At 39.4% G+C, this 26,237-nt stretch overlaps 1 protein-coding gene across 1 annotated transcript in view; it reads left to right on the top strand.

The window, feature by feature from the left end:
* PRKCE (protein kinase C epsilon) overlaps positions 1-26,237 on the top strand; it is a 267,657-nt gene that overhangs the window by 144,214 nt on the left and 97,206 nt on the right. The window contains exons 3-5 of the mRNA XM_088524275.1: positions 23,905-24,064; positions 24,914-24,948; positions 25,778-25,863. Of these exons, the coding sequence (XP_088380401.1) occupies positions 23,905-24,064; positions 24,914-24,948; positions 25,778-25,863 (281 nt within the window). The remainder of the gene's footprint in view (positions 1-23,904; positions 24,065-24,913; positions 24,949-25,777; positions 25,864-26,237) is intronic.

Genomic DNA, 26,237 nt, shown 5'->3' with positions numbered 1-26,237 from the left:
ATGGAATGTGGATCTAAGATAATTTTTTTTTTCCCCCCCAACTTCAATTATAAGATATACCTCAACGTCCAAATGCCTCAAGTGCTGCTTTTCATTTTTCCTTTCTGTATTTTCCTATGTTCATATAATTCATGCCCATTTATTAGTTTTGAGGTTTCCAAGCTCTGTGTAAGCACTGGTCAAATATTTCACAGCTCACAAATGATGTACTATTGTTATTGTAGTACTGGGGCTAGAGAAACCTGAGACCTTGTGAATTATTTAAATGCCTGTATGAGGCTGTGAGTGAGAAACAGAGAGCCCAGCACACACAAGCACCATGAGCTCTGCCTGACATCCACGTTAGCCCTGATCCTCTGAGGTCCTTTCCAGCCTAAGTTATTTTGTAAATCCATGTGCATGGCCACAGCACGGTGTCATCTCAGACCTGGATGCCATGCGGGTATATTAGCAAATAGCCACGTTTGAGTTAATAAGTCACACTACAGAAATAAAAAGCAAAGCTAAAGAGATGCTGGAGTGTTATGTTTCTTTGTCTAATCAGACTAGAGAAGAAACTTTCCACAAAAAGTGGTTTCCACTTTCAACAAAAAGCTTATACATATATATACTAATACAAGTATATAAATTCAAACTTCTGACTGTGGGGTCAGAATTTGTAAGTGACACCATTTGACACCATTATAAGTCACCATTACATGTGATGCCAGTCAAATAGAGAAAATAATCAGACAGTCATAACTCAATACTAATAAGCTTCACTCCAGCTCTGCTGTTTAGAGCTGAAATACTGTTTAACGTGTCCTCATTTTCCTTTTACTTTATTTGTATTCAGTGCGTTCCATTTACATTTTACGTATTTCTTTTATCATTTTATTTTTCAAAGAAAGTCACGCGGAGATGATGACTGTGTATGTATTGGAAAGCTAGCTTAGGGGTCATTTGCTAATAGGAACACTTTTTCATTCAGACAACTGATAATGAGAACATCCCCTAAGAAAATACTTCCTACCGATCCTGTTGTAGTTTCTTATTCTTGAACACTGTATTACTTAGGATTTGGGGAAAGTCATTTTTATCCTAAGTAATCTTCTGTGACTAACTTGTGTGTTTATGCTCCCTTATTGTGCTGGAATGGATAACATAATACAATTTTTTTTCAATAGTTGAAGTTGGCTGATTTTTGTAAAGATTTTAGTATTTATTTTTTAACAAAGCCTTTAAAAATTAGTATTTCAGAAGTGGCTGGAGCTCCTGAAGCTCCTCTCTGGAGTCCCCCCTTGCTTCCCCTTCATTCAGAAGGGACGTGGTTTGGTCTATGGGCACAAATGCTGACCTTGAGGTGCTCATGGGGCTGCACCTCTGTCCTCTCTGGGAGCGGAGTCCCATGCTTCCCTTTCATCCTCTGAAGGATAAAAGGAAGAAACTTTCTGCTTACCATTTTGCTGCGGTCTTGACTGGTGCCAGTGCCCACAAATATCCCAAAGAGTCATTAATGCCTTTCATTATAGGGTCTGCCCCTGCAGTAGTTCATTCTGTTATTCTGCTGCAATTTAGCTGAAGGCTTTTCCAGCTCCCTTTGTAAAGGTTTATGAGAAAAAGAAAACACTTTCCAGAGGTGAAAGCAATATGCTAAGTATTAATTTATAAATAGTAGCAATTATATTTAAGGAGCTCTATATAAAGACTGCAAGACTCCTTTCATTGGATACTGGATTTTGGTTGCAGAATAGAATGACTTGTTATAATTTTTCATTTTTAAAGGAGGGGAAAGAACAGAAAAAGTGCCCAAGCTGACAGGAAGGTGCCAGTGCAGATGCCCGTGTCCGTGGGCAGCCCCGCAGGGAGCACCGGGGCCGTGCGGAGCCGTCGGGAGCGTCGGCCCCTCCGCTCTGCCACCAGCCAGGGGCTGTGAGCTGCTTTACGTGCAAAGACAGTCCACTTGGGGCTATTTTAGCTACAGTCAGAGCAGAGAAATGTAAGGCAGTGTCTAGTGGAGTCTCCCGTTTCCATATCTAGCTGGTGAGCTGTCTGGAAAGCGATAAAAGGCTCCCTGGAGGTTAGGGATGCTCAAGTGAGTTTTCCACGGGATGCTGCGGTCTGTTCTGTGTTGTCAAAGGGAAATACTGTCAGATTTTTGAACTGAATGTGGCATTATAAAGTTAACTGTATTTGTGTTTCAAAAGCATCAATAACAGTTCAATTTAAAATAACCTGATCTTTATTTTCAAGTTTTTGATTAATAAAATTCTCAGTCTATATAAAATAACAATTCCATTTTAAGTAACTAGAATTCGAGGGGAAAATGTCCCCCCTCAACCACCCCTAGGGGTTGGGTTATGCTGAAGCAATGCGTTTTTCATCAACGCTTTTAGCAGCAAATCGTTCAGGTACCGTGCAAGCCCAGCACGCTGCGTTTTCCTGAGCGGAGGCGACAGCGGTTCTGAGCAAGATGTTGATTCTTCCGCCACCATGCGGTGGTCTTGCTACACTCAACAACCATTTTAAGAAAGACACAGGGCCACACTCATAAAATCTGGCTATAAGCACTCACAATTACCATTTTATTTTTGATGATGGTCAAACTTCTCTTTCTCTTTGTGAAGATTTCACTTGAAGGTGTGTGTTAGGAAGGAAAAAAAATTAGTAAAAAAAAAAAAAAAAAAGTGTTTATTCACCTGCTAGGAGTGATGACAAACTAAATATCCCTGGTTTAGCCCCATCTTGTTGGAAAGGCAGCAATCAACATCTTTCATTTGATATGCTAGAATAGGGTTGACTCCAATATTTTGAAATCAAAAATCAAATAAGATCTAATTAAACCGTTCTCCTTCCTGCCCTCACTTTCACCATAATATATTGAAAAGTTACCTTGTTTAAAAAATTCCCTTCCTGTTTAACAATTTCCTGTACCATGGGAGATGGACTTGGAAGAGCAAATTTCAATGCAACTGGATTCCCTATGATTTTTGCTACAAATTCCATTTTTATCCATTCACAGATTTCCTAATTGAACCCTGGATATCACACCCAAGAAAGCGGCAGAGGCCAGGACTTGCATGCTTTATAGAAGAGTGTCTGACATGTCCAACCCACTCCTTCCCTTCCCTCTGAGCTATTTTCCTACAGCATTTTCAGATTTCTTGTCAAAATAACCAGTCACCATAAAGGCCGTGGTTATTACGTAAGTGCTGCCGCTACTGAAATACTCATTAATATGGCAAGGTACTTGTCATTTCACACCAGGCATTGTCTTAAATTATAATTTTTGTTCTGAATAAGCTTTTTGCTTTTACTCCTCTGTAATAAGGGATATTTTTAGTAGAAGGGATGAAACTAAGTTTGAATGTTGAGCTCTGCTGTGTATGCGTGCAGGCAGATTTGAAAGGTGTAATTAAATTGCTTAGCTCTTTTATCAACTCTACTGAGTGTTAACTCTGAGCCTCAGTCATCAGTAACACATCTGTAACTGTAACATACCAAGTTATAAAATGTTCGGTAATGAAAAAGGATTCTTTTAATTGATTTTGGAGATTCTGAAACCTGAGGTACAGCAGTGTCTATAGTCACTAGCCAGACTGTTCGATGCTCGTTCCTTTATGCTTAAAGCAGTGAGACTTGTGCTTGCGTCCTAACCAACCTGACCGTCTGTCACGTGCTGTTCTGGGGGTCATATTGTGATAGATCTTTCTTTTCTTTGGAGATTTTCTTGGTTGCATTTAAGGACCTTTCTGCTGTGCTGATGGCCATTGTCTGGACGTGTTGAAAAGGCTTCCAATTTGTATTGTCATACACAATGAAATACAACTCACTAAAGAAATAATGGCTTTTGCAACGTGTTGGCACTTTTAGTGTGCACTCGAAGCAAATTCCATACTGCTGAGTATTGCTTGGGCAGATAAGGAAAGGCACCACAGCCAAAACGATTCAGCAAAGTTTGTAAGTGCCAAAAACCTTGGTTCGAAGAGCCAAAAATATAATGCTTTTACATATTTTTCAACTAGGTCATAGCTGTGTTGAGAAGGAAGTCTTTAGAGGACCTTGAAACGAGTTCTGCTAAGCTGAGAAAGGTGCTGCGGTCACCTGGATGGCAGCCCGTGCTCCTTGGCGGCTCGCGGGCGCGCGTTTCCAGCGGGGAGCCTTGTGCTGCCCTCGGGATTTCACCTCGGGTGCAAACCCGCTACTCTGCACCCAATAACAGCTTACCAGCCTGGCTCTGCCATGATATCTAAGTAGGAAATGTGATTAATGAAGCTTCTTGCATTAAGTTAAAAATGGTCTTACTTATATATAACTTCTTATATATAGTTATTCCTTTTGCTCTAGTTATTACTTTTTGCTAGGTGGCTTCTCCATGTAAATTATTGTGATCTTTGAAACAGTTTGGCAGCTTCTTTATGACTAGGTGAGAAAACCAAGTCCTTTTAAATACTTGAGAAAAACCAGTGATGATTATATTTAGATAGCAGTGTCTTGAAAGATAGCTTAAATGTTTTCCTTCCTACTTGGCTGTTCCCACAAAGCGATTGAGGACTGGGACTTGTACAGTGCTTATCCCGGAGCAGACACCATTACTGTATTATACCAAGCATAACTGAGCCTATGCGAGGATAAAATCTGAGTTACTTAAAACAAGTAGCTTGAATTAAAATAAAAATGTGCCACTTGTGGTTATGATAAAATGTCATGATTGTTGGTTGCTCCAATAAGACCATATTAAGTCCTGATTTTTTTTATTTATTAGATACATATAATTATATATTGGATCATAGCTTATAGTATTCGGGGATGTTTTATAACATCTGGGGTATAACTGCCTTACTCTCAAAGGTTTGTACAACTTGGAGCCTGAACATTAGTGTTTGAGCTAGCAGAGTCTGAGAATGGGATGTTTGAACTGCCGTGTCCAAACAGTTCTTTACGTTGCTTATGAATCCTTATTTTCAAATGTCTGGGACTGCTATAGCTCCAGTAGTTTTCCTACTCTATTAATTTGGCTTCCTTTTTCATTTATCTCTTATGGCTTTGACCATTGCCATATTGGTTTTGTTTTAGGAGAAGTTGTGATGCTTAGGAATTCCCCTCTGAGAAGTTCCTTATGTAAAATTTCTAAAATGTTATTTCCAGTTCTTAGAAATTTAGTTGCAAACATAGTACTTACTTAATTGATAGTCACTAAACTTGAAAGAGTCTTGAAAAACCCCAAGCACCAAGAGGAATCAATTTTCTCCAGTAGTGGAGACAGCACTTCTCAACATCGCTGTCTCTTAGTATGGTCATGGTTTTGTGCACGAGGCCCAAAAATTATACTGAGGTTTGGTAGGAGAAGTAAAGGGTGATAATGAATGTGATGCTGCATTTTCAGAAGATAGTTTATGTGAGTAAAGTATATAAAGGAGGGCCCCTATGCTGTTAAATTAACAGGGATTATATTACCCTTATTAAATACTTATATCACACTTGTCCAGCTGAGCTGTAGAGTTTTGTAGAGCTCATTGCACGCACCATATGCAGAAAAATGGATAAATCAGCACTGATCTAATCTTACTGCAGCAAATGTTTTAAGCTGTGCAGATACCAGGCTTAAAAATTTTCTTGTGCACTAATCTTCCTTGAAGTTGAGTCAATGAATCATGGTCTTTTAGAAAGATGTGATAACGCAAATAAAATAGAGATTTCTCAACTCCTCTCTCTGCAAAAAATATCTCCTTTCTCCGTAAACCATAAATACTAAATTTAAAAATTTGATTGATCTATCGGCCTGCCTGTCTACTACATTGTAAATTACATATAAAAATTTTGCCAGCTCTTATATAAGCTAACTGTGAGTCTATTTTCCTAGCTCTAGTTAAAGAAAATTGGCGGCCATGACCAGGCCAATGTTAGTTAAATCGTGTCATACATAAATAGGTATTGTGGGTTTAATGAGCTCTCTGTAGTTTCTATTTAGACTTTGGAGTATGTATAATGTACTGGTTAAAAGACTTTGTATAATAATTGAATATGGTACCATTATTAAGATGCTATTTTGGTGATCATAGGGGGAATCCTGAAGTGATGTCAGAAGATTGTGGGTATCAGTGCTAGCTTTAAGCAGTAGTAACTGTTTTTTCTGCATTACCTCAATAAAATGAGTTAAGCATTTTAGCATTTATATAATACACCTGCTCTTATTGCAGGTCTCACTCCAGCTTTTTCTTTTATTTGCATTTTTCTAGCAGACCTTTCAGTGATATGCTAAGAAACTTTGTCTTGCACATAGACATTCCAGGCATTTGCACATTTGTCCTATAGATCTTAGCATCATGTGATTCCACTTAACCAAGTCCTGTAGTTGATACACAAAGAAATGTTGTGGTAATATTATTAGATCAGAGAATCTAAACTCGATTTTGTGTGTGTGGGGGCGGGGGTGGGTAGTCTTGGCTTTGTCATTGGTAGACTGCCTGACTAAAAGTTAAGCAAGGCAACAGAGGTGACAGAGGGTAACTGTTGGAGCAGGGCTCCGGAGAGGCTGTCAACCTTTCCTCCTTGGAGTTGTTTGGAATTGGACTAGATCAAGGCCCTGCGCAACCAGCTCGGACATGACCTGCTTGCAGTAGGAGTTTGGCTCAGAGACCCCCGAAGGCATCTTCTAGTCTGGCTTATTCTGTGGTTCCAGGAAAATTATCTGTAAGAGGGATAAAGAGATCTTTTTATCTAAGATTTAGTTATGTTTTGGTTGTGCAGACTGTCAAGTAAAAGAACACTTTATAGGGGAAAACAAAAAATGTTGTTTTGACTCTAAAGTTTTTATGGTAGTCTTACTATCGTATTTTATCTTCTGCTTCCAAGCACAAAGGACAGCTCACTTTCCAGTCTGGATCACAAAAGACAAGTAAATTGGATACAGGGTAAAGCTAGCCAGACAGTACGATGATGATTTACAAAACCTTCTTCAGTGGGGCAGAGTAAAGGTGCCTAATTTTAGGGTGTATCTGTGGTACATGTGGCTTGATAACAAACAGAATCAAGTAGTGTACATGGATCCCATTCACCTGTTTAATCACCTTGTGATACCTCAAAGGGAAGGTAATATATTTCCCTTTGAAAAACAGGGCTATGGCATATTGTACAGATGCAAAACTCTTCCTGGTTATTGTTAGCTCTGTTTTAGATATTGCTTTCAGATACGAGTGTTTGTACGATTTCCATCGGCTTTTATCTGTAATCGATTTGCGATGAACAGTTTCTGCCCAACTGGGAGCTGGGGGAATCATAGAATCACAGAATGGTTGAGGTTGGAAGGGACCTCTAGAGATCTAGTCCAACCCCCCTGCACACGCAGGGTCACCTAGAGCACGTGGCACTGGACTGCATCCAAGCGGGTTTTGAAGATCTCCAGAGAAGGAGACTCCACAACCTCTCTGGGCAGCCTGTTCCAGGGCTCTGTCACCCTCACTGTTAAGAAATTTTTCCTTAAGTTCCTGTGGAACTTTTGGTGCTTCAGTTTCTGGCTGTTTCTTCTAGTTCTGTCAGTGGCCACCACTGAAAAGCAGCTGGTCCCATCCTCCTCACTGCCTCCCTTGAGGTACTCATAGACACTGATTAGATCCCCTCTCAGCCTTCTCTTCTCCAGGCTGAACAGGCCCAGCTCCCTCAGTCTCTCCTCGTAGGGCAGATGTTCCAGGCCCCTGATCATCCTTGTAGCCCTGCGCTGGACTCTCTCTAGCAGCTCCACATCCCTCTTGTACTGTGGGGCCCAGAACTGCACACAATACTCCAGATGTGGCCTCACCAGGGCTGAGTAGAGGGGCAGGATCACCTCCCTCGACCTGCTGGAGACGCTCTTGATGCAGCCCAGGATCCCATTGGCCTTCTTGGCCACAAGAGCACACTGGTGCCTCATGGTCAACTTGTCGTCCACCATGACGCCCAGGTCCCTCTCTGCAGAGCTGCTCTCCAGGATCTCCAGGAATTTGCAAAGTATTTGCAACTTAGAGTCAAGAATTAAAATACAGCTCAGAAACAGAGCTGTAGAGTTCAAACTATTGAAGAGGGGCAAATATTCATATTTTCATACTGTGGGGGCATGAAAGGAGAACAAAATGTTTTCTAATTTAGTCATTAAAAAGCTGCATTCAAGGAAAATGGTTATTTGGTTTTAGTCGTGAGCTTCTTATCAGTCTGTGGTTTCTTAGAAGGGTTGGGAAGGAAATTTTGAGTGACTGAAGTAACAGGCTGCAGACCTCTGCAGGAGGGCTGCTTTGCTGCGAGCAAATCCTCTAATGGTTTGATGCCTCTTTGGGAAAGCACTTCGACATCTACCAGTTTAAAAAAATAAATAAAAGGCTATATCAGGTCTACTGGGGCTCCTGCCTACTCTCAGCTTTTGCTGCATTAAAAAAACCCTGTTAGAGTGAATGACAGGTGGAATCTGTGGGCAAGACTATATACTTTAATTATGATTTTTGATTTCTCATGACATCTTCATATTAATGTATTCATGGCTAATTATGGTTAAGGTTGTTGGTTTTTGTATGCAAGTTTATTAAGCTCTCATTGACTATTTCTTTAATAATTGTTTTCATGTTAGCAATATTGCTTTTATGTTATTCTAAAATATTTAAAATATTTCATTTAGGTAAAATTATATATAAAAAAGCCTGATAAATTTATTCATTTAACAGTGTATATTCATAACGTTTGTAACGCTGTAATCAGAGATGAGTGTGTAGAAGATATGACATCTTTCAAGGATTTTCTTTAAGATATTAGACAAAAGCAGTCGTGTCAATTCAGGCTATTGTTCCTTTGGAATCCAGGGGGTGGAGGGAAAGGGAGAATTAGTATTTCACAGTGTTAGAAGAAAATTGGATCATAGGAGAAATGCCATTCTTCAAGGGTTAGACCTAAAGGAAAGCAATAACACCACCATTACATGTTTTTTAAGAAAAAAAAAATAGCAAGGGAGTAATTATTAGCCTAGTCTGATATAACCTGTTATTTCACATTACCTATAAGGAAACTTTCTATTTTAGTTTTTTAGAGAAGTCCCACACTTGCTGAGCCATTTTTTTCTTTTCTATGTTTAAAACAAGACTTTTTCAGTGTGGCTTTACAGCACTATAATTCAAAGCTCCAGGCAGTTAATGACAGCTGGTCCCTGATCAAGTCCGTATATATGTTATGTTGTATTTTAGCAGGTACACAACTTCTGCCTGAGTGGCAAACAATGGTTTTGGAGGTAGTGCTCCTTGGAGATGGGCTGGAGGCTGGAAGAGTTCATGCTGTAAGCGCTGGTATGAAGCCAAGAGCTCCTTATATCTCATAATTGCACCCAATTATGAACGTGTAGATGCCCATATTAGTTTATTATGTGGCTTCATGTTCAGGAAAGCTTCATTCAAAAGTCCTCTGGGTGCCTCTCATTTCTGAGGATGTGCAGCAGTGATCTGCTTCTCTCTGCATGTTCAACATGACCAGCGTCAAACTGAGATCTTGCTGCTTCTCCCTTCCAGTGCAGCCTTCTACACCTTTCTAGACTATTTTCATCAACCCACAGCTCTAGCATGAGCCGTCACATCCAAAATGACCTCTGTTAAAGTGGGATTGATTTTTTTTTTTTTTTCCCCTTCTTTTCCAGGAACTGTTTCAGTCCTGCTTTCCTTGCTTCTGGCAAAGATAAATACAGTGCAGAGGGAGGATCATATTTTAATGATTTTGTATCTTTTTTTTGCTGTCCAGGGAACAAGTGTAGTTTGTGTTGCCTGCTGGGATAGAAGCTGGAATAATTCTTTTAAATAAGTTTCAGAACTACTAATAATAGTGCTAGTGCTTGCTCACAGGAATGCTTTCTTCCCCCTAATGTTCTGTGTGGGCTGGCTGAAAAATCACTTAGCTCCATCTAATTTTCTTGGGCAGTTTCTGTGACATTTTTCCATCATGTAATGAAGCTTTTTATGTATCGATAAGATTCATGTATGTAGGAGAAAAAACAAGCCAAATCTGGAATATGCTCATAGTGGTTGGTCCCCCTTTATAAACATGGCCAGCTTTACTGAGTGCCTCAGGTTTTTGGATATGTAATTTTAAGGTATGTTTAATATAGCTGAGGTCAGAGTTACACTGCATCTTATAAAGTCAGCACTTTCTAGCACAAGTTCATTGTGTTGTACCTCAAAACGGAGGAGCGCAAAATCTCTCAGCCCTTTTGACTAGTTTGGATTCCCTGCGTAATAGGTTTTTAAATGCGTGAGTGTTCTAAGTAAACTAAAAAAAAAAGTTTGTGTTTGTGTATTGGATGTTGCATGATGCTATTGTGAACCCTGTAACAACATCAGGTCAAATAACATAGTCACTTCAAGGGATTTTTGGAGTACAAGAATTCAGAAATGGTGTTTTCTCTCCTGTCTTTAGATTTTTTTTCTTTGTTGTTCAGATTTCTTGGCTGCTATTTCTTGGTCTTGGAATAAAGAAAAAGACAGACTATAAATTTGGCTTTGTTTAATCTAAGCTACCTCAAAGACTTTTTCAACTTTCTTTCTCAAAATGTATGACTCCTTTTATTACTGGCATGTTAATAGCAAGGGTTATGTTTTTTTAAAGAAAAGGAATTCAAAGTACTTTTTTCCATGTGTAAGATATAATCATTTCTGATAAATATTTTACAATAGGAATAGTTTTCATTGGAATCATTGGCTTTTAGCTATGATTTTGGATAACAGTCACTTTCAATTTGGGGTGAAAATCTTTCTTAGGGGGCTTTTTGCCTCATTGTTAACAAGGACGCTTTTTTTCTCTGAATTGAAATGATTGTAAAAAATTAATTTGTGAATGCTGTAATATCTTTTTGGATAGTTAAGTCAGAGGCTCCAGCTATAGAGCTGTTGAAAGTGGGAGTTTCTGTTTAGAAGTTTATTTTCCAAAGGCAAATTGTGTTAAAGGGATTTTTTCCGAAGAAAATGTCAGAAGTTTCTAGGTAATTTACACTCAGAGAAAGTGAGTGAGAAATCAAAATCTATCTGAAAGCAACTTGGAAATTCTGCCCTATGTTTTAGTTTTCTTGAGATTAGTTTTTCTTTTTTAAATCCAGACTGTAGCTTTTAACTGCCACATCCTTCAAGCAGACAGTTCTGGGATCTGTTAAATCAAATCTCCCTACACCACACTTCCCAACTTGTGAATTGATACGTGCTGCAGCTTCCTGTGGTGGTATTTAAGTTTACCATGGGAACAGCTAAATTGGTGACAGCAGCAATAAGGAGTCACTGAGGATATTTTATTTAACTTATGGCCAGCTGACTTCCGCATCCTTATTCGGCAACCTGATAATGCCAAGTTAAAATGAATTATATGGTGCTGGAATATGAACAGAGGTGCTTGGGAAAGCAGGGAAGACAGAAAGGGTTTGTGTTCCTAGGCTGTGACTTGGGTATGCTTTTAGAGAAAACTATTTTAATAGTGTCTGCTACCTTTTGACCTCTTGTTAAACAAAACATTAAATAGTGAGTTTAATATTTTATAATTGCTGAAATATATTGTCTCCTTACACTTGATTACACGGTAAGTAATCTGAGACAAATTCTGCTTGATTTTTATATATGTTCATATATATCTCCATTTTCTAGAATAACAAAAGGGTTATAACCAGTGATAGATTTTATTTTATTATGAATCCATCTTAAGATGTATGATAACTGGTCCTTCGTTCTGCAGGCACTTCCCTTTCTCCATGTATTTGCCTTAGGCCTCACCTTCCTTGCATTGTAGACATTGTTGTCAGTGGCATTAAAACTTGCCTGATTTTCCCGAACAGTTAAAATAAATGGTAGCATTGACAATGTAGATGGCAGGTTCAGTGTCTAATGGAAAACAGCTACACAGAACACTAGAATAATAAGAAAAATTAATTCACCAGTAATTCTAGGAAGTGCATTGTATCAATTTTTATTGTCTAATTTAGTTTATTTCTCTCTGGAATAAATAGCAATAAAGTTGTTTGGAAAGATGAAAAAGATTTCAGTATCTTTGTGTGCTCCACTTTCTCTTTTAGCAACAGTATACAGATGCACAGCCCAGGGTTTAACAAATATTTTTCTTGGAAGACATACCATTTTAAGAAATGTTAGAAGTAGATTTTCTCCCACACACATAGATTAATTCTTGTATTGAGCCTTCACATATATTTTAAAAGTCATCTTCTAGCGAGTGCTGTAGGGATTCACTAGCACTGAGCTATTTTAAGTCTTAAAAAGTAACAAATGGTAAGGAGACTTGCTGAAGCAGAAAAAGTCTATTTGCTTAGAGTAATAGAACAAGGTATGTAACTGTCTTAAGTATCTCAGTCTTGCAAAGCTCTTTTTCTCTACCTGCTCTTCTGTGTAAACATAGTTTTTCAGCGTAGTCCTTATAAATATAACATTAAATATCACATATCTATAATAAAAAACTAGGATCAACAAATATGTATTTTTCAAGTCAGTTACATTAAATGAAATTGATTTGATCCAGCATCTTTGAAAACACTAGTGAATCTTAACCTGAGTCTTTATGCATGAGAATAATCGTTGTCCTTTGTACTTTTCTCTCACTATCTCTGATTTTATATATATGTGTGTTTGTGTGTGTATATATGTAAAGTTCATGTTATGGAAAAATTATTTGTATGGAGAGTTAACTTTTCCTCGGGTCAGATGAATAGGAAGGAAACTTGCTGATTGCCATAATCCCGCGCTGCGCCTGGCGCTGGAGGCCGCTCTTGAGCAGCGTGAGCGGCACTGCTCACCATTGCTCTGCCGTGAGCAAGGGGAGCCTTCTCCCATGTGTTCTCTTCCATCATCTTTGGGCTTGCTTTCATTTTTTTCCCTTTTTGCTGATGTCCTCTTTTTCTGTCTCCTCCTCTAAAGTGAAAGGATTAGAAGCATGTCTGACTCCATTTCAGTCTCCTCTTTTTTTCTTTCCCTTCAATTCCCACAGTAAGGCACCTCATCATCCAACATCCCACCCTTCCCACTTGCCAGCTGCTTCAATCAGTAAGTTCTTAAGCATTCTTGAATATTACATCAACTTTACAGAACTATGAAAAACAAAATACGTCTCAATCAACACATCTGTTCCCCCTTCAAAATTCGTTTGCCAATTTTTTTCCTTTGGGAGTTTACATTCATTAGACATGAACTGCCCTAGGTCAGGAGAAATGGCTCAGATCCCACTAGATTACTTCAAGCAGCTGATACTTTAAAACTTTACTGAAATTCTGACTCAGCTGGAATGTAATTGTCCAACTAGACAGTTTTTCAATAGCTGGAAGCATTTTTCGTTTCATGGGGAAGCTTCAACAAAATGCTCTCCAAAGTACCGAGGCTGTGAAAGATGCTGAAGTGCCTGCCTTTCCCAAGGCTACAGAATTCATGGGATGTGAACACTGGAGGTGGGAAGAGTGGAATATCAAGGAGATAGAAAAAGCTGGCAACAAGCAAGTTTTTGTAACCCATTTCTAACATAGTGCCTCATGTTCTCCTGCTGTGTCTTTGTCGCACGGCAAGATAAATGCTTTGACCAGCCCCATACTGATTTGAAATTGCAGTGTGCAGAGAAAGGTGAGATTTTCTGTAATAAAGATTAAAGGTGGTGGGGGTTTCCCTTTAGGGCTTTCTTTTTCTTCAGTCTTCAGGTGCATTTGTGTCCCACTGTTAAGTGTCTTCCCCCTCCCCTAGCCTGAGGGCTGGGTACATGCTGCTCTCTTTAACAAGAGGTGAGAGTCTCACTTGGCAGAGCATGCACAACACCAAATACTGCAAAACCTTGCAGGCAGACCTAAGAAAGAGGAGAGAGATTTCTTTATTGCTGTGTTCTCCGAAGGGCTGGAACAGGAGAAGTCAACAGGACATTTAGAACGGTTAACAGTTGGAGCAGATGATAGAGCTGGGAGCAAAGGAATGATAGGCACCAAATTACTTGTACAGAAGGACTATGAGCAACTCTCTTGGCTTGTCACATTGCGTTGTTTTTTTATCACTGTGTAGTGTGCATACACTAAAATAACCTATATATTAAAATCTAAAAGCAATTGAGAAATCTTAGAACTTCCCTTATTTTAGCCTTGTTATTGAGAAGTAATGTGTCTTATTCTGCCAATGATGGGTCATGAAGGCCCACTCTGTAAAAAACCTACTTAACACATTCAGATTCTGCTGACAATTTGCAAACTCATCGTTTGCAGTTACCTCATGATGCTGTGCCCAGAGCCCTGCAGGGAAAAAGAACATGTTGTTTAGCGTGTTTCCTTTTCTACAGTGCAAGAGATGCTAAGGCTTGAAATCTAGGAGGGCATCTGAGTGTGTGCTTTAAAGACTGGAGGCCTTCCATGGAAATCCATGGCCCACTGAATATACTCTTTCATATAGACATATTCAGAAGTGCTTTGCTAAATTGGTGTTTTAAAGCAGTATGCTGATAATAAATCGTATGAGTACTTCAGGATTTACATAACATAATTATTGTTCTCTGAATGCCAATTGTTAATTATAGATTTTATATTGAAAGACATAAATGGGAGAGTTGCTTTAATAGCGCTGCTCATGTGAGTCAGAGACTTCCTTAATTAAGCTCTTGTGGGTAGGGGAGCAACAGAGACAAATTCTTGCTATGTTTGTGTTTTTAAGTGAATTAAAAGAGGGAGCGAGTTCTTTGCCTCTTGATTCTGGTCTGTTGTGAAGGATTGCAGGAATTTGCCATGCAAGAAATGGATGAGACAAGAATGCCGGGAGAGGGTGACATCCCCCAGGCATGAGTGTCAGGATGTGACCCCTGCTAAAAGGTATCAAACTGAATCAGCAGCAACATGATGAAACCCTGGGAGAAGCACCTGAGACTGCCAAAAAAGGAAAATAGTGATTACAAAGTTACTGGTGGCAGCTGTCTTGAACAATAATCCCTTCTATGATGAGTAATAACACTAATCTTCATTGTTTTACACAATGCAAGAGTAGACCTGGGAGAAGCAAAACGTCCAAGGGATGGTTTCCCCTGTGAACTCAAGGACCAAAGGGCAACAAGCCCTGCTCCCTCCCTCCAAGAGAAGGAAGTCCTGTGCGGTTCATATGAGGACCTGAGGGTGCTCTGCAGGCCTCACTGTCAATACCATGTGTTGCTAGTCCTCAGAACCAGTTTATGAAGATACAAGTGAAATGACAGAAGGGACTTGCCTAAACTCCATACGCCTGTACACTCTCTTGTTTCTGTCCATCTGACCGACTGTGAACCATGGGGCTCACTTGATGCAGATGTGGTGCTCTGGGGTACCATTTTTATGGTCAACTCAGTGCTTAAACTGGCTTTGGGAAATGGAGCCTTTTGATTTTTTTTTTTTATGATTTTTTGGGAGGGGGGAGGGGGAGTGCTGTCTTTTTTACTGGTGCAATGTGTCTTTCCTGACCCTATGTAGTTAGATTGCTAATATTATTGTAAATCATTTGCCTGAACAGAGCAAGATGCTATGCAGTTAGTGATATAAACCAGGTATGAAGCAGCCTGAAACATATTGGTCAAAACAAAGATGATCATCTCATCTGTTTATTTCTAATAACTCTCATTGTTGGAGTCAAACATTATTTTCTTTGTCAAAACCACTGTAGTGCCATCACTGGGACTGCCTGCATGAAAGTACAAATACTCTGCGTCTCATTTCTTAAAGACTGTTGGTAGGAAATAAAGCCCTCAAATTTTTACAGCCTGCTTTTACTTCAGTGAAAAATACTTAAGGAGGGAATCTGAATGTTTAATCTGTAAATAAAATATTAACATATCCATGTCATTCTGCCTGTGCTTGAAACTCCCTCTGGCTTTCCTGAGAATTTTGAGCGGAGAATTCAGGGTTCAGTGCTTTTAAATTTACTCCAGAATTAGTCATGCTAATGGGAGGAATCTGTACTGCTTGCGATGAAGAAGGTGCTGTGCTATCTTTTCTGGCTTTCTCAATTGTGTTAGGGTCCTGCCTGATGCTCTTTTAATTCAAAAGCCATTCTATAGTGGATTTACTCTGCCTTATGGAGGATACAAGCTTTAGACTGGAAGGTAATTCCTCATTTACCCTTTAATCTTCTGAAATGGTGTTTATGATCAGTTGCATTGATCTTATTTTTACCTCCAAAACTCCGCAGAGCATTTGCAGCAAAATTAAAATATTTTCATCTAGTTTCATTATTAAATTATCCCCTGGAGCTAGAAAAGCAGATCTGAAAAAGCAGATTGCTTTGTTTAGGACTTGATAACAAAACAGGAACATTCTGACTCTTAAGTCATATTTTTTCTTATGAAACAAGTTAAAAGAACTCTTCAAAACTTGGAAAAGTAGTTAATATTTTGAAGTAACAATGCTGGAAAGCCAACAAACAGTGGCGGGGGAAGAATCCTGCCTCCAAAGTAACCTTCTGCTGAAGTTTATCTTCTCTTGTCTTCACATCTGCGGTGGTGTGACGTACCCCAGAATAGCGTTCATCTAAATTGTAGGTGAGAAGATTTCATTTCCATTGTGAAAAATTCCAAAACCTGAGTGTGTGTGATTCTTATCATAGGCTGGAGCTTCCTGGGAGAGCAGGCATAATGAATGTTTTGAAAGCTTAACTTCTCTGACCTGTGAAGACATCATAAGTGTTTGTCCTTAATGCATTTACCCAAGTTTCCAAAATTTTCTATGCAGATCTTTAGTGTAAGTTAGCTTTTGGATGTGCATTTCTAAACTCAGATGTAAACAAGTTGTCACTAACAGGAAGGTGACCTGGAAGTGGAATCAACAAGATAAATGTGAGATTTAGTAACAAAGACAGGAGGGGTTTTGTGCCCCTTCTTGCTTTCATAAATCTGGGCTTTTTGCAGCTGCCGTGTGACTGCAGTATCCACAGGACTAGCTCATAGCAGCTTCTGTCTTGCGATAGCCTCAGATTTTTACAGCGCTCTTTTCTGTGACTTTTTACTGTGTTTGTGGCCATCCCTAGCCTGCTGTTTGCTCGTGGCATGCAATAGGATTATATCCCCTGGCCTGGCTGGAGATACTTCAGGAGTTTGTGCTGGGGAAAACTTGCTTTTTCAGATTACTATTCACTTATCAGGCATAACCGCTCCAGAAGGATTTGGCTTGGATATTAACAAAACAAGCTGCCTGCCAGGGTAGTGAAAGGAGATACAGGAGCGTGTTGTGGAATTTCCCTCACTGGAGCTTTTCAGGAACAGTCAGACAAATGCTAGTGGGATTTGAGAGAAGCACTTGAGAGCCTCCTGTGCTGCAGGAGGCTGGACGAGGGCATCTCGGAGGTTCCTTACACTTACCTTTCTGTTACTCTATGGTAAAGGAATAAAGCCAGGGCTGAAAAATATTTGAGAAACAACACTTTCTGAAAGACTAGAAATCCCAGTCATACAAGTTTGTTTCATCACTCTCTACAGAGCTTTTGCAGCTGTTAGAAAAATAGTGCTGAGCTTTTCCAATCTGTCACAAACATGTGCTTAAAATACTGTCATTTGGGATCTGTCGGGCTTAATAGTTACCTCTTGGGAAAAGGGCCTGTGCACTGAAGTTCTCCCAGTGCCATGTGTTTTTAGCACCGTTTCCTTTCCAGGAACTGACAAAGTGTAGCTGCTCAGGTGCTGGCCCTCCAGCCACTGCCATAGCCTCATGTGCCACTAAACATAAGCATTTGTGTGTGCACCGCTTGGGAAGATCATCTTCCACGGCAGCCTTGCCCGTGGTATGTTTATCCCGCTGTTTGTCCGTCCTTGAACCTCGCTCACGGACAGGCAGCGTGAGCATGGGTCCCCGAAGGGCATCCTGCAAGGAGCTCAGAGGCCAGTGGTGCTTGTGGGCTTATCCCAAGGACCCCTTTTGTGCTGCCTACAACATGCTGCAAGACCACAGCAGCTTAGCACTAGCCGAGGCATCAATCTACCTGTACTGCAACTCCCAGAAGGGTATTTTGTATATCTCAGTCTGAGCCTGGTCCATGAGGGGCTTGAAAGATGCATTCAAAAGACTGCCTATGTGATTGGCTATAGGAATTAGCTGGATTATTAAGAACTACTACACCTTATTGCAGATTTTGTTTTGCCTATGAGCATTAACTCTGAATGCTACCACCTGAGTGTTAGCACTGCTCATCACTAATGCCTCATCATCAACACTAACTCAAATTCCACGAACAAAATTTGTCTTCTTCCTGTGTAAACTTTTATTAGGTCAAACTATCAAGTCCAAGCCTAAGTTTTATGTTACTTCTTGATTAGACCCTATTACATTCACTGGAGTAAGATACCTGTCCTAAATACAGCATCAGTGTTTACCATACGTGGAATACACTTCCCCCTCTCTGATTTCAATTGCAGATTTATTGGCATTAGGGTATTATGTAGAGAGAGGCTTTGTTCTTCCTCAAAGAGAACACTGCAAGAATGAAGTAGCCTTAGTTTTGCGTGATATTTTTTTTCTCCAATTGTATCCTTTCAAGCTAAAAGTGCCGTGTCTTCAGGAGATGTTCTTGAAAGTTGAAGTTTTGTCCTAAAAACCTTGAGATGTGAAATGGACTTTTCAGAAAACTTGTTGTGCTGCATTAACTTCCCTGTGGTATTTCTAGCAATGTAATTTCTTTTTGCCATGTGGAGTGTAATGTAAAAATTGTACTTAAGAAAAAAATCTTTTTAGCTGTGCCATATTTCTTTTTAAAAAAAAAAAAAAAAAAGGATTTTTTTTTTTTACCTAACATGTTTTTTCCCTATTGCTATAATTAATGTTAAATACCACCAGTGGAGAACCTGGGAAGGGAGTGGGAGGAATCAGCCTCCAGTTTGCTTACTTCATGGATTGACAGCTATTTATGCATCTGCGTTTCTACATGTCCCCCAGGATCAGATCAGCACCCCCGTCATTTCTAAGGCGCAAAGAGCCCCCTCCCACACATGTACGCACGCACAGCTAGCAGGGCCCCACAAACACGTGTGAGAGCTAATACTTGCCTCTGCTTCTCCCAGTTGTCTCATTAACAGCCCCCCTAAAACAGGGAGTTGCTTGGTGCCCTGTGAGGGTACCCTGTGCTGTGGCTCTGGTACCAGCTCTGAGCTGGGGGTGGCTGACAACGGGGGAAACCTGGGGAAACTAAATCAGGTTTCTCTGTGTGCTGGAAGTGCTGGGGGATCGTTAATATGTGTGAGGCGTTTGGGTGCTTTTTGGCTTTGTGTTTACCCCTCCTTGACAGCCCCGGCCCTGTCTTGGCCTGTAAGGGCGGAGTGGGGCTCCTGGTGCCCCTGCGCTCCAAGCGCTGAGGAGAACAGTCCAGAAAGCTGTTAGCAAAGGGCCAGGGAGAAGATCTGGAGCATCAGTAAGCAATCACTTTGTGGAAAGCAGATGAGAATGGCTTCCTTTTATTTGTTTTTTAAGGAAAAGGAAAGGAAGTCAAATGCCAAAGGAGAAAGTAATACCTGTTGCACCCCAAGCCCCTTTTTACCTTCTTGTGTGCGTAAGGAAGCCCCTAAACGCACATAGGCAGAAACCCTCTTGTAGGCAGAATTTAAGCAAAGGTCTAAAAGAGAAACAAGTTTTCCAATGCAGATTTCTGCTGGGAGGGACTTTGATGGTGGCATGTGTGCTACTGTTGCAGAGGCCCCAAGCCATGTTCTGGAAGGTTCCATGGGGAGCTCATTTTGCTGCATCATGATACAGTCTTGCTCTGTCCAATATGTGGTTGCCTCAGCCTCCCAGTGCCACCGTGACGCCAGGCAGGTCACCTCCAGGCCTCAGTGTCCTCCCTCCTCTGTGTGAGGCCAGTAACAAACCAACCTTGTTGAGCAGGATGCTGTGGGTGTTCGCTTCAGCCATGGTGCAATGCATATGCACTGGCTGCAGCAGTCGTGTTTGAAATATTACACTATAAAAGCTCTTAATTTGAATCTGCGGCAATAAAGCATCTGTAGTGTCCTTGTTCCCTTGCATTTATTGTTCAGCTAAGCTCTACTGTATTCATGACAGGTTGATGTTAAACCAGCTGTTTTTTGGACCCTTGGCCATGTTTAGGCCTGGCAGTCATTTGAAGACACTCCAGAGATGCTGAAAAACGCTTAGTTTCTCCCAGAAGTCTGTAGAGATGTTGCTTGTTAGGCTAGCTATTGCATATATTGCTAACAGCGTTAAACATAGTTCCAGACAGTTTATTTCAGCAAACAAGTTTAGAAATTTCCTCTGACTTCTGCATTCCAAATACTTGTATTGACTTTTTTAATACTTCTCTAAGTCCTGGAAGCTAAGCCTGGAAGTCTTCAGGGTTGTGGCTTATGAAATTGTAGGCAACGTGTTGGCCTGTGCACATGAGTCTGTTAAAATAATTATATGCTACTGTTTTCCAAATAATTCAGAGTTACTCTTGGTTAGAATGAAAAGGCGAATGGCATTGTTCAGGGCGTCTTGAAGAGAAATGGGTTCTGAATTTGGCTGTTCCCAAGGACCACCAAACTCAGTATGCTCAGCTGACAGGATTCACCATGAACATTCTGAAATTATCATGAGTGCTTTTTATTTCTTCTTTTGAAATATTATGTTAAGGAAGGATAAGCTAAATAATATAAAGGATTGAGGGATGGGGAACTGAATGTGCTTTGCATGAATGCTTTTTACTAAGGGATGGGTAAATCCTGTGTGACTACAGAGCAGAAATAGTGTTAGCAGAAGCTACTGTTTTTATTGGAACTTGCTTATAGGCTGGCTATGACAAATTCATTTATTTTAGTTTGAACTCCTCTGCTAGAAATAGAAGTGTCAGTGTAAGCAGTACACTGTATCTTAAAGATATTTTTTAGAATCCATCATATACCAGTGCAGGACTTCTTCTCTTTAAAATTTATTTAAAATGCCAATATTGCTCAGGATGCTAATTTTTTTTTTTCAAAGCACATCTTGAAAACACCTATTGGCTGTATTGCACAAATGCCTGGGGTTCTCCCAACTACTCTGATGAGGTCTAGTAGTCTTTGCTTTTCTGAGCATAAAGAGAAAACTTTGGGGAGGGCATGGTAGCTCATTAATGAAGTGGATGTCGTGAGACAGTTACATGAATGTTTTTAGCATGACAGTTCAGTATGCAGTAAATGCGTATGTACTGGGTTTAATTTAAATGAGAGACGGGTAAAGCTACTGCCTGATCTGTACGTGCAGCACAGAGCAACCTTGTAACTCTCACAAAACATCAGTGTCCTGCATGAGCAGCGTGGTGCAGCATGCGTTTTATTACCCCTTGGGTAGCAGCAAACTAGGGCTCGGCGTGGGCTGCAGTGAGGGATGCAGCTGCAGGCAGACGCACTGCTGCTGAAGAATTAAATAGGGTAAAGTACAGGCATTTTTAAATAGATTTTTGCTAAGGAAAAGATGTTCTGGAATTCTCTTCCTGTAGCAAAGCTAAGAAGAATATTTCTCATCTGCTTTAGTAAAATTCCAGAGGCTTTGCCTATGAAGGGTTATGTTAAAGAAGAAAAAAAGCAATATTGTAGACTGATGGTATTGACTGTGAACTGCGCGCTGTGAGAACATCTTGTTCTTTTCCTATAGGCAGTTAACATTTTGTGTGAACTTTCCAGGAGAGTGATATTTTAACTTTCTCACACAAAGGCTGCGTGCCTTAGCAAATTCTGAAATCGGGATGATAACCAAAAGAGCCGTGCTAATAGTAACATGCTACAGAGAGAGAAAGAAGAAGGGGGGAAAAAAAAAGATTTCCAACAGCTTTTGATGTCAATAAATCATTCAAAAGCTGGGAATAGGAGTCTTTGGTAAGATTTCCAACTGCTTGCTTTACATTCTCTGTGAAAGATGATCGTTCTCCAGCAGGGCTGAGTTGTAATTAGAAATGGATATATTATTTAATGCATCAAAACAAATATAATCAATATGTCTTATCTCCTTCCCTGAAGGGAAGGTTAGAACCTTCAGTTTTTGGCTATTCTTTGACAGAGATAAAAGGAAGGTAGATTTGTGCAAGGCAGTGTTTATTCACCTAGAAATTCCGTTCTGGCCATCACACATCTTGGTGAAATCTCATTCTCAAAGTAACCTTTTTGTAAGATACTAATGTGTGCATAAAGCACAGGCTTTGGGGTGTTTCAGTGACTGTAACAGTCTCATGGTTTCTGGCCCTTGCTGTGCAGTGGAAGAAATGGGTCTCTGCTCATGGTTCTGTGCTCTGCATTACGCATACTCCCTGTTTGTGAGTTTAAGACCATTTCCTAGCAGCTCCTAAATAAACTAACAACTCCGCTTTTTGAGAGTCATAACATTAGGGACTATTTGAATGTCTTTTAAAAAATTGACGTTACCTTTACAAATGTAATTGTTCTGACTTCTTTTTTCTTTGCATTATTGTTAACGCTACGTTATTGCTTGGAAGGGAAGTCGGTGTAAAGAAAGGCTTGTGATAGACCAAAGGTGTCATTAGCATAACATTAAAAGATATAATGATTCAGGGAAGGTGAAATTCTGAGAGGAAAAGTTTTAAATTCTTTTCAATATGTGACATGCATGGAAGTGGTATGTGCATGGTTTCACTGCATTCATCTTCTGTCCATAAAGAAAGCCATTCTTGAGAACGTACTCATCAGTAAGAGAAGAAAAAGTACAAGTTGTATGGATACAAGCACTGGGCCTTAACAAAATATATATGAGAAGAATACAACATAAAAATATTTTTTCTTGTCAAATATCTTAGCCATGGCTCTCCCTATTGTAGTACTAATGACCACAGAAAGGGTCTTTCTGCTGAAAGAATTGGCAAGAATGCTAGGCAGCTTGGTGGGGGAGGAGGTTGGAGAAAATTTGCCTCTTGCCAAAGATTTATGTATCTGCCAGTTTATCTGCATTGCCCTGGCATACCTCTGCCGCAGACAAGAATGAGAAAAATCTATCCCGGAGAAGCGAGTTTGCAGGTACAAAAGGAATAATGGTCTGGTGCAAACTTTTGATAGGAACTGGGGACAAAAACTTACAAGTTTTATACTTTTAAAGGTTTTAATGTGAAGCTAGATGAATCATGAGCAGGAGTGTATGATATGGTTATCTCTGACAACAGATGACCGGATTTAGGTCTTTTTTTAGTTTACTGGTAAAATCTGTCTCATTAACAACTGTGTAACATTCATTGTTGTTAATTCACACTGAACAGTTGCATAATGGGCAGTAAATTTTACATACAGGTGTTAGTGATGCTTCCCCAAATATTGCCTTGGAAAAAAATGACCTAGCGTATTCCAGAGACGTAACTTAAATTTTTACTTTTTTTGTACCATTGAAGGTCTTATATACAATTAAGCAGGAACTGGTTAAGAGAAACAATGTTATTCCCTTGAACATTTTGAGAATGTGTTGATACTGAAGTAGAGCACTAGAGCCTGAAGCTTCGATGCTAATCAGAGATTCTGCAAAGTGATTGGTTTGGAATAGAATTTTTGTTCTGCTTGGTACTGAGCTTTCTATGCTGGTGTCAGCGCTTCCTGAGGCTTCCTTGGGGGTGGGAGAAGAGTGGTATTTTGAAGATCAAGTGAGATGCAAGTCTGAGATCTTTGGAGACTTTATTTAATTACGGTTTAAGAACTCGTTAGTGTGGTTGGTAGTTTAAAAAAAAAAATCAGAAGACTTCTTCACAGCTTGGGTTGAATGGAGCAAGAAAGGTTTGCAATCACTAATAGATAGATATACTGTGCAATGAAAACACTTGCCCTTTGGTATTCGATGCTGAAAGAGAACAAGTTACACTTGTGTTAGGGAAGGTTTTTGCACTGCTAGCTAGAGACATTTACTTTTATTTTTGGAGAATATAGCGTTGTTTACTGCATTTTTTCAGTCTTTGTGTGTGGTGCAGCCAGCATTTATTTCATCTTGCCTTTTCCCTTCTGTTTCAGCCCCCAAAGACAATGAAGAACGTGTGTTCCGGGAGCGTATGCGCCCCAGGAAGCGCCAGGGCGCCGTGCGACGCAGAGTGCACCAGGTTAATGGACACAAGTTCATGGCCACCTACCTTAGACAACCAACATATTGTTCACACTGCAGAGATTTTATATGGTATGAAGCAGCTGTAACTTGGCTTTCTTTTTAACTGTGTGTTAGAGAGTTAATATACCATCTTGCCTTTACTGAAGCATAAGCAGAACAGAGTACTAGTTGTTTTCCTTTTTGTTCTAGTATTAAGCTGTCATCAGTTTTGCAAACAATAAAAGAAGACTGCCAGACTTTCCTTATGAATGTTGTAATTTGCTGTGTTTTTGTTTTTTTTCCTACTCCGAGCCACACAGTTCAATCTCCTCCTGTCTAGTACACACCATAAATCCTAGGTGTACAGCCAGTCTGCTGCACTGTACGTGCCTAAGTGTAGGTGTTGATCTAATGTCAGACCTTCTCATTTTGCCAAACTGCCCAAATTCTTGTTTAGACACTTAAGTGTTACCATCATCTTCCTTGGAAATAATGAGCTCCTATACATCTTAGTAAGTTTTGGGAAGATGATTATTGGAATTTTATTGTGTTTCTTTTTGGGGTGCTAAATCTGCAAGGCCTTTATTTTTGGGATGTACGACAAGAACTCCCTTTTATAAGAAGCGATGTATGTCAGGAATCCCTTTTAGATTTACATGACCCTTGAATAGCCATGATAAAGCTAGGGAAAAAGCAGTAGAGACATTCATTTTTCAGTGGTTCCTCAGTAACTTCATTCATGCTTTTCAAAGTTACCCAGTTGTACCTTTAAAAAAAAAATTAATATCTGATCCACAGTTATTATTTCCTAAGAGTGTATGGCAATGAATCAGTCTTAATGTGGAACATGGTGAATGATTATGTACATGAAAAGGATTAAAAAATATATTAAATTTGTCTTTTATGCTTTCTAAAACACTTTTTTTTTTTTTTTTCCAGGGGTGTAATAGGCAAACAGGGATACCAATGTCAAGGTAAGAAGAAAGTGTACAATAGGAGGTTTGAACTTATAAAATATAAGTAAGAGACTTTATATCTACAAAGGCAGGGCTTTAGAACAGAACTGTAGATCTGGACATGTTGAGGTCCCCAAAAGGTTTTTACAGTAAGTCACAATAAGATTAACACAGTTGGTCTTGGACAGCATATATAAAATAGTAGCAAAATTAGCATCTCTGAATCCTAGTTATCCTAGTTATCTTTTGATGTACATCCAACTCAAGGCAGTTCTACTGGTTCTAGTTTCTTATTTTTACTTGTATTTTAAAATTGTTAAATTTTTATTTTTCTTAAGATTCTTCCCTGAAAAAATGCCAGGTAATTGCAAAGACTGTAATTAAATAGATGAGATAATTATAGAGGTCATAGTAGAGAAGGGTATAGCTAAGACTGCCAAAGTGCTTCATTTTCAACTCTCAGTTTCTTGTACAATGAATTGTCCTTATGTCTCTGTTCCTCTGGAAGCTTTCCAGACAGGGATTATTTTTACCTGGTGTGAAAATCATGGACTGTATCGATCATTTATATTGTTATGTAAGGAAAAGAAAAAGTAGAGTTAGTGCTTTACAAGATGATTTGTAGTTTTACATAACTGAGTATTTTTTGGCTTTATTTCTCTTAACGTATTGACTTTTCAAAAATGCTTATCATCTGCTTTTATAAACCAGACTAAGAACTCCCTAAATCAGCAGTCACTTACAGCATGTCTTTAATATCCCAGTGTTTCTGGTCTTTGGCTTCAAGCTTTTACTTTAAAATCAATCTTCATGAAAACTCATACTTTTATCTGTTCTTTGTTTATAGTTTGCACTTGTGTAGTCCACAAGAGATGCCATGAACTTATAATAACGAAATGTGCTGGCTTAAAAAAACAGGAAACTCACGACGAGGTAAATATTTATAAAATGAATTTTCTAGATAAAGCGGTTTCTTTCATCTGTTCAAATTAGTGCCATCTCCTCCATTTAATCAATAAATGATACACAGGGTTATTTTGCCCTTCTGATTTTTTTGTAATAATAGCATTTCCTCTGGAATGACAGATTATCAAAACAGTTTAATTTACATGGAAATTATAGTAAGGCAGTTTATTCAAATTAGTAAACTTTTTTATAATGTCTGAATGCACAGTTTAAGCACATTCCACCTCTGTGTTTTCATTTTTAACCTCTATTTCCAAGTTAAATGGGCTTTATTGGTTTAATTCGAAAAAAAAAAAAAAATCACGATCAAACCCTTCATCCCTTAACTGCATTTTGTGGCA

This window comes from Tinamus guttatus, unplaced genomic scaffold (assembly GCF_059628265.1).
Source record: "Tinamus guttatus ecotype Peru unplaced genomic scaffold, ASM5962826v1 Tinamus_guttatus_pri_ptg000208l, whole genome shotgun sequence".
Lineage (NCBI taxonomy): Eukaryota > Metazoa > Chordata > Aves > Tinamiformes > Tinamidae > Tinamus > Tinamus guttatus.
Note: the sequence above shows the minus strand (reverse complement) of the source record. Positions and strands in the feature narration are given on the sequence as shown.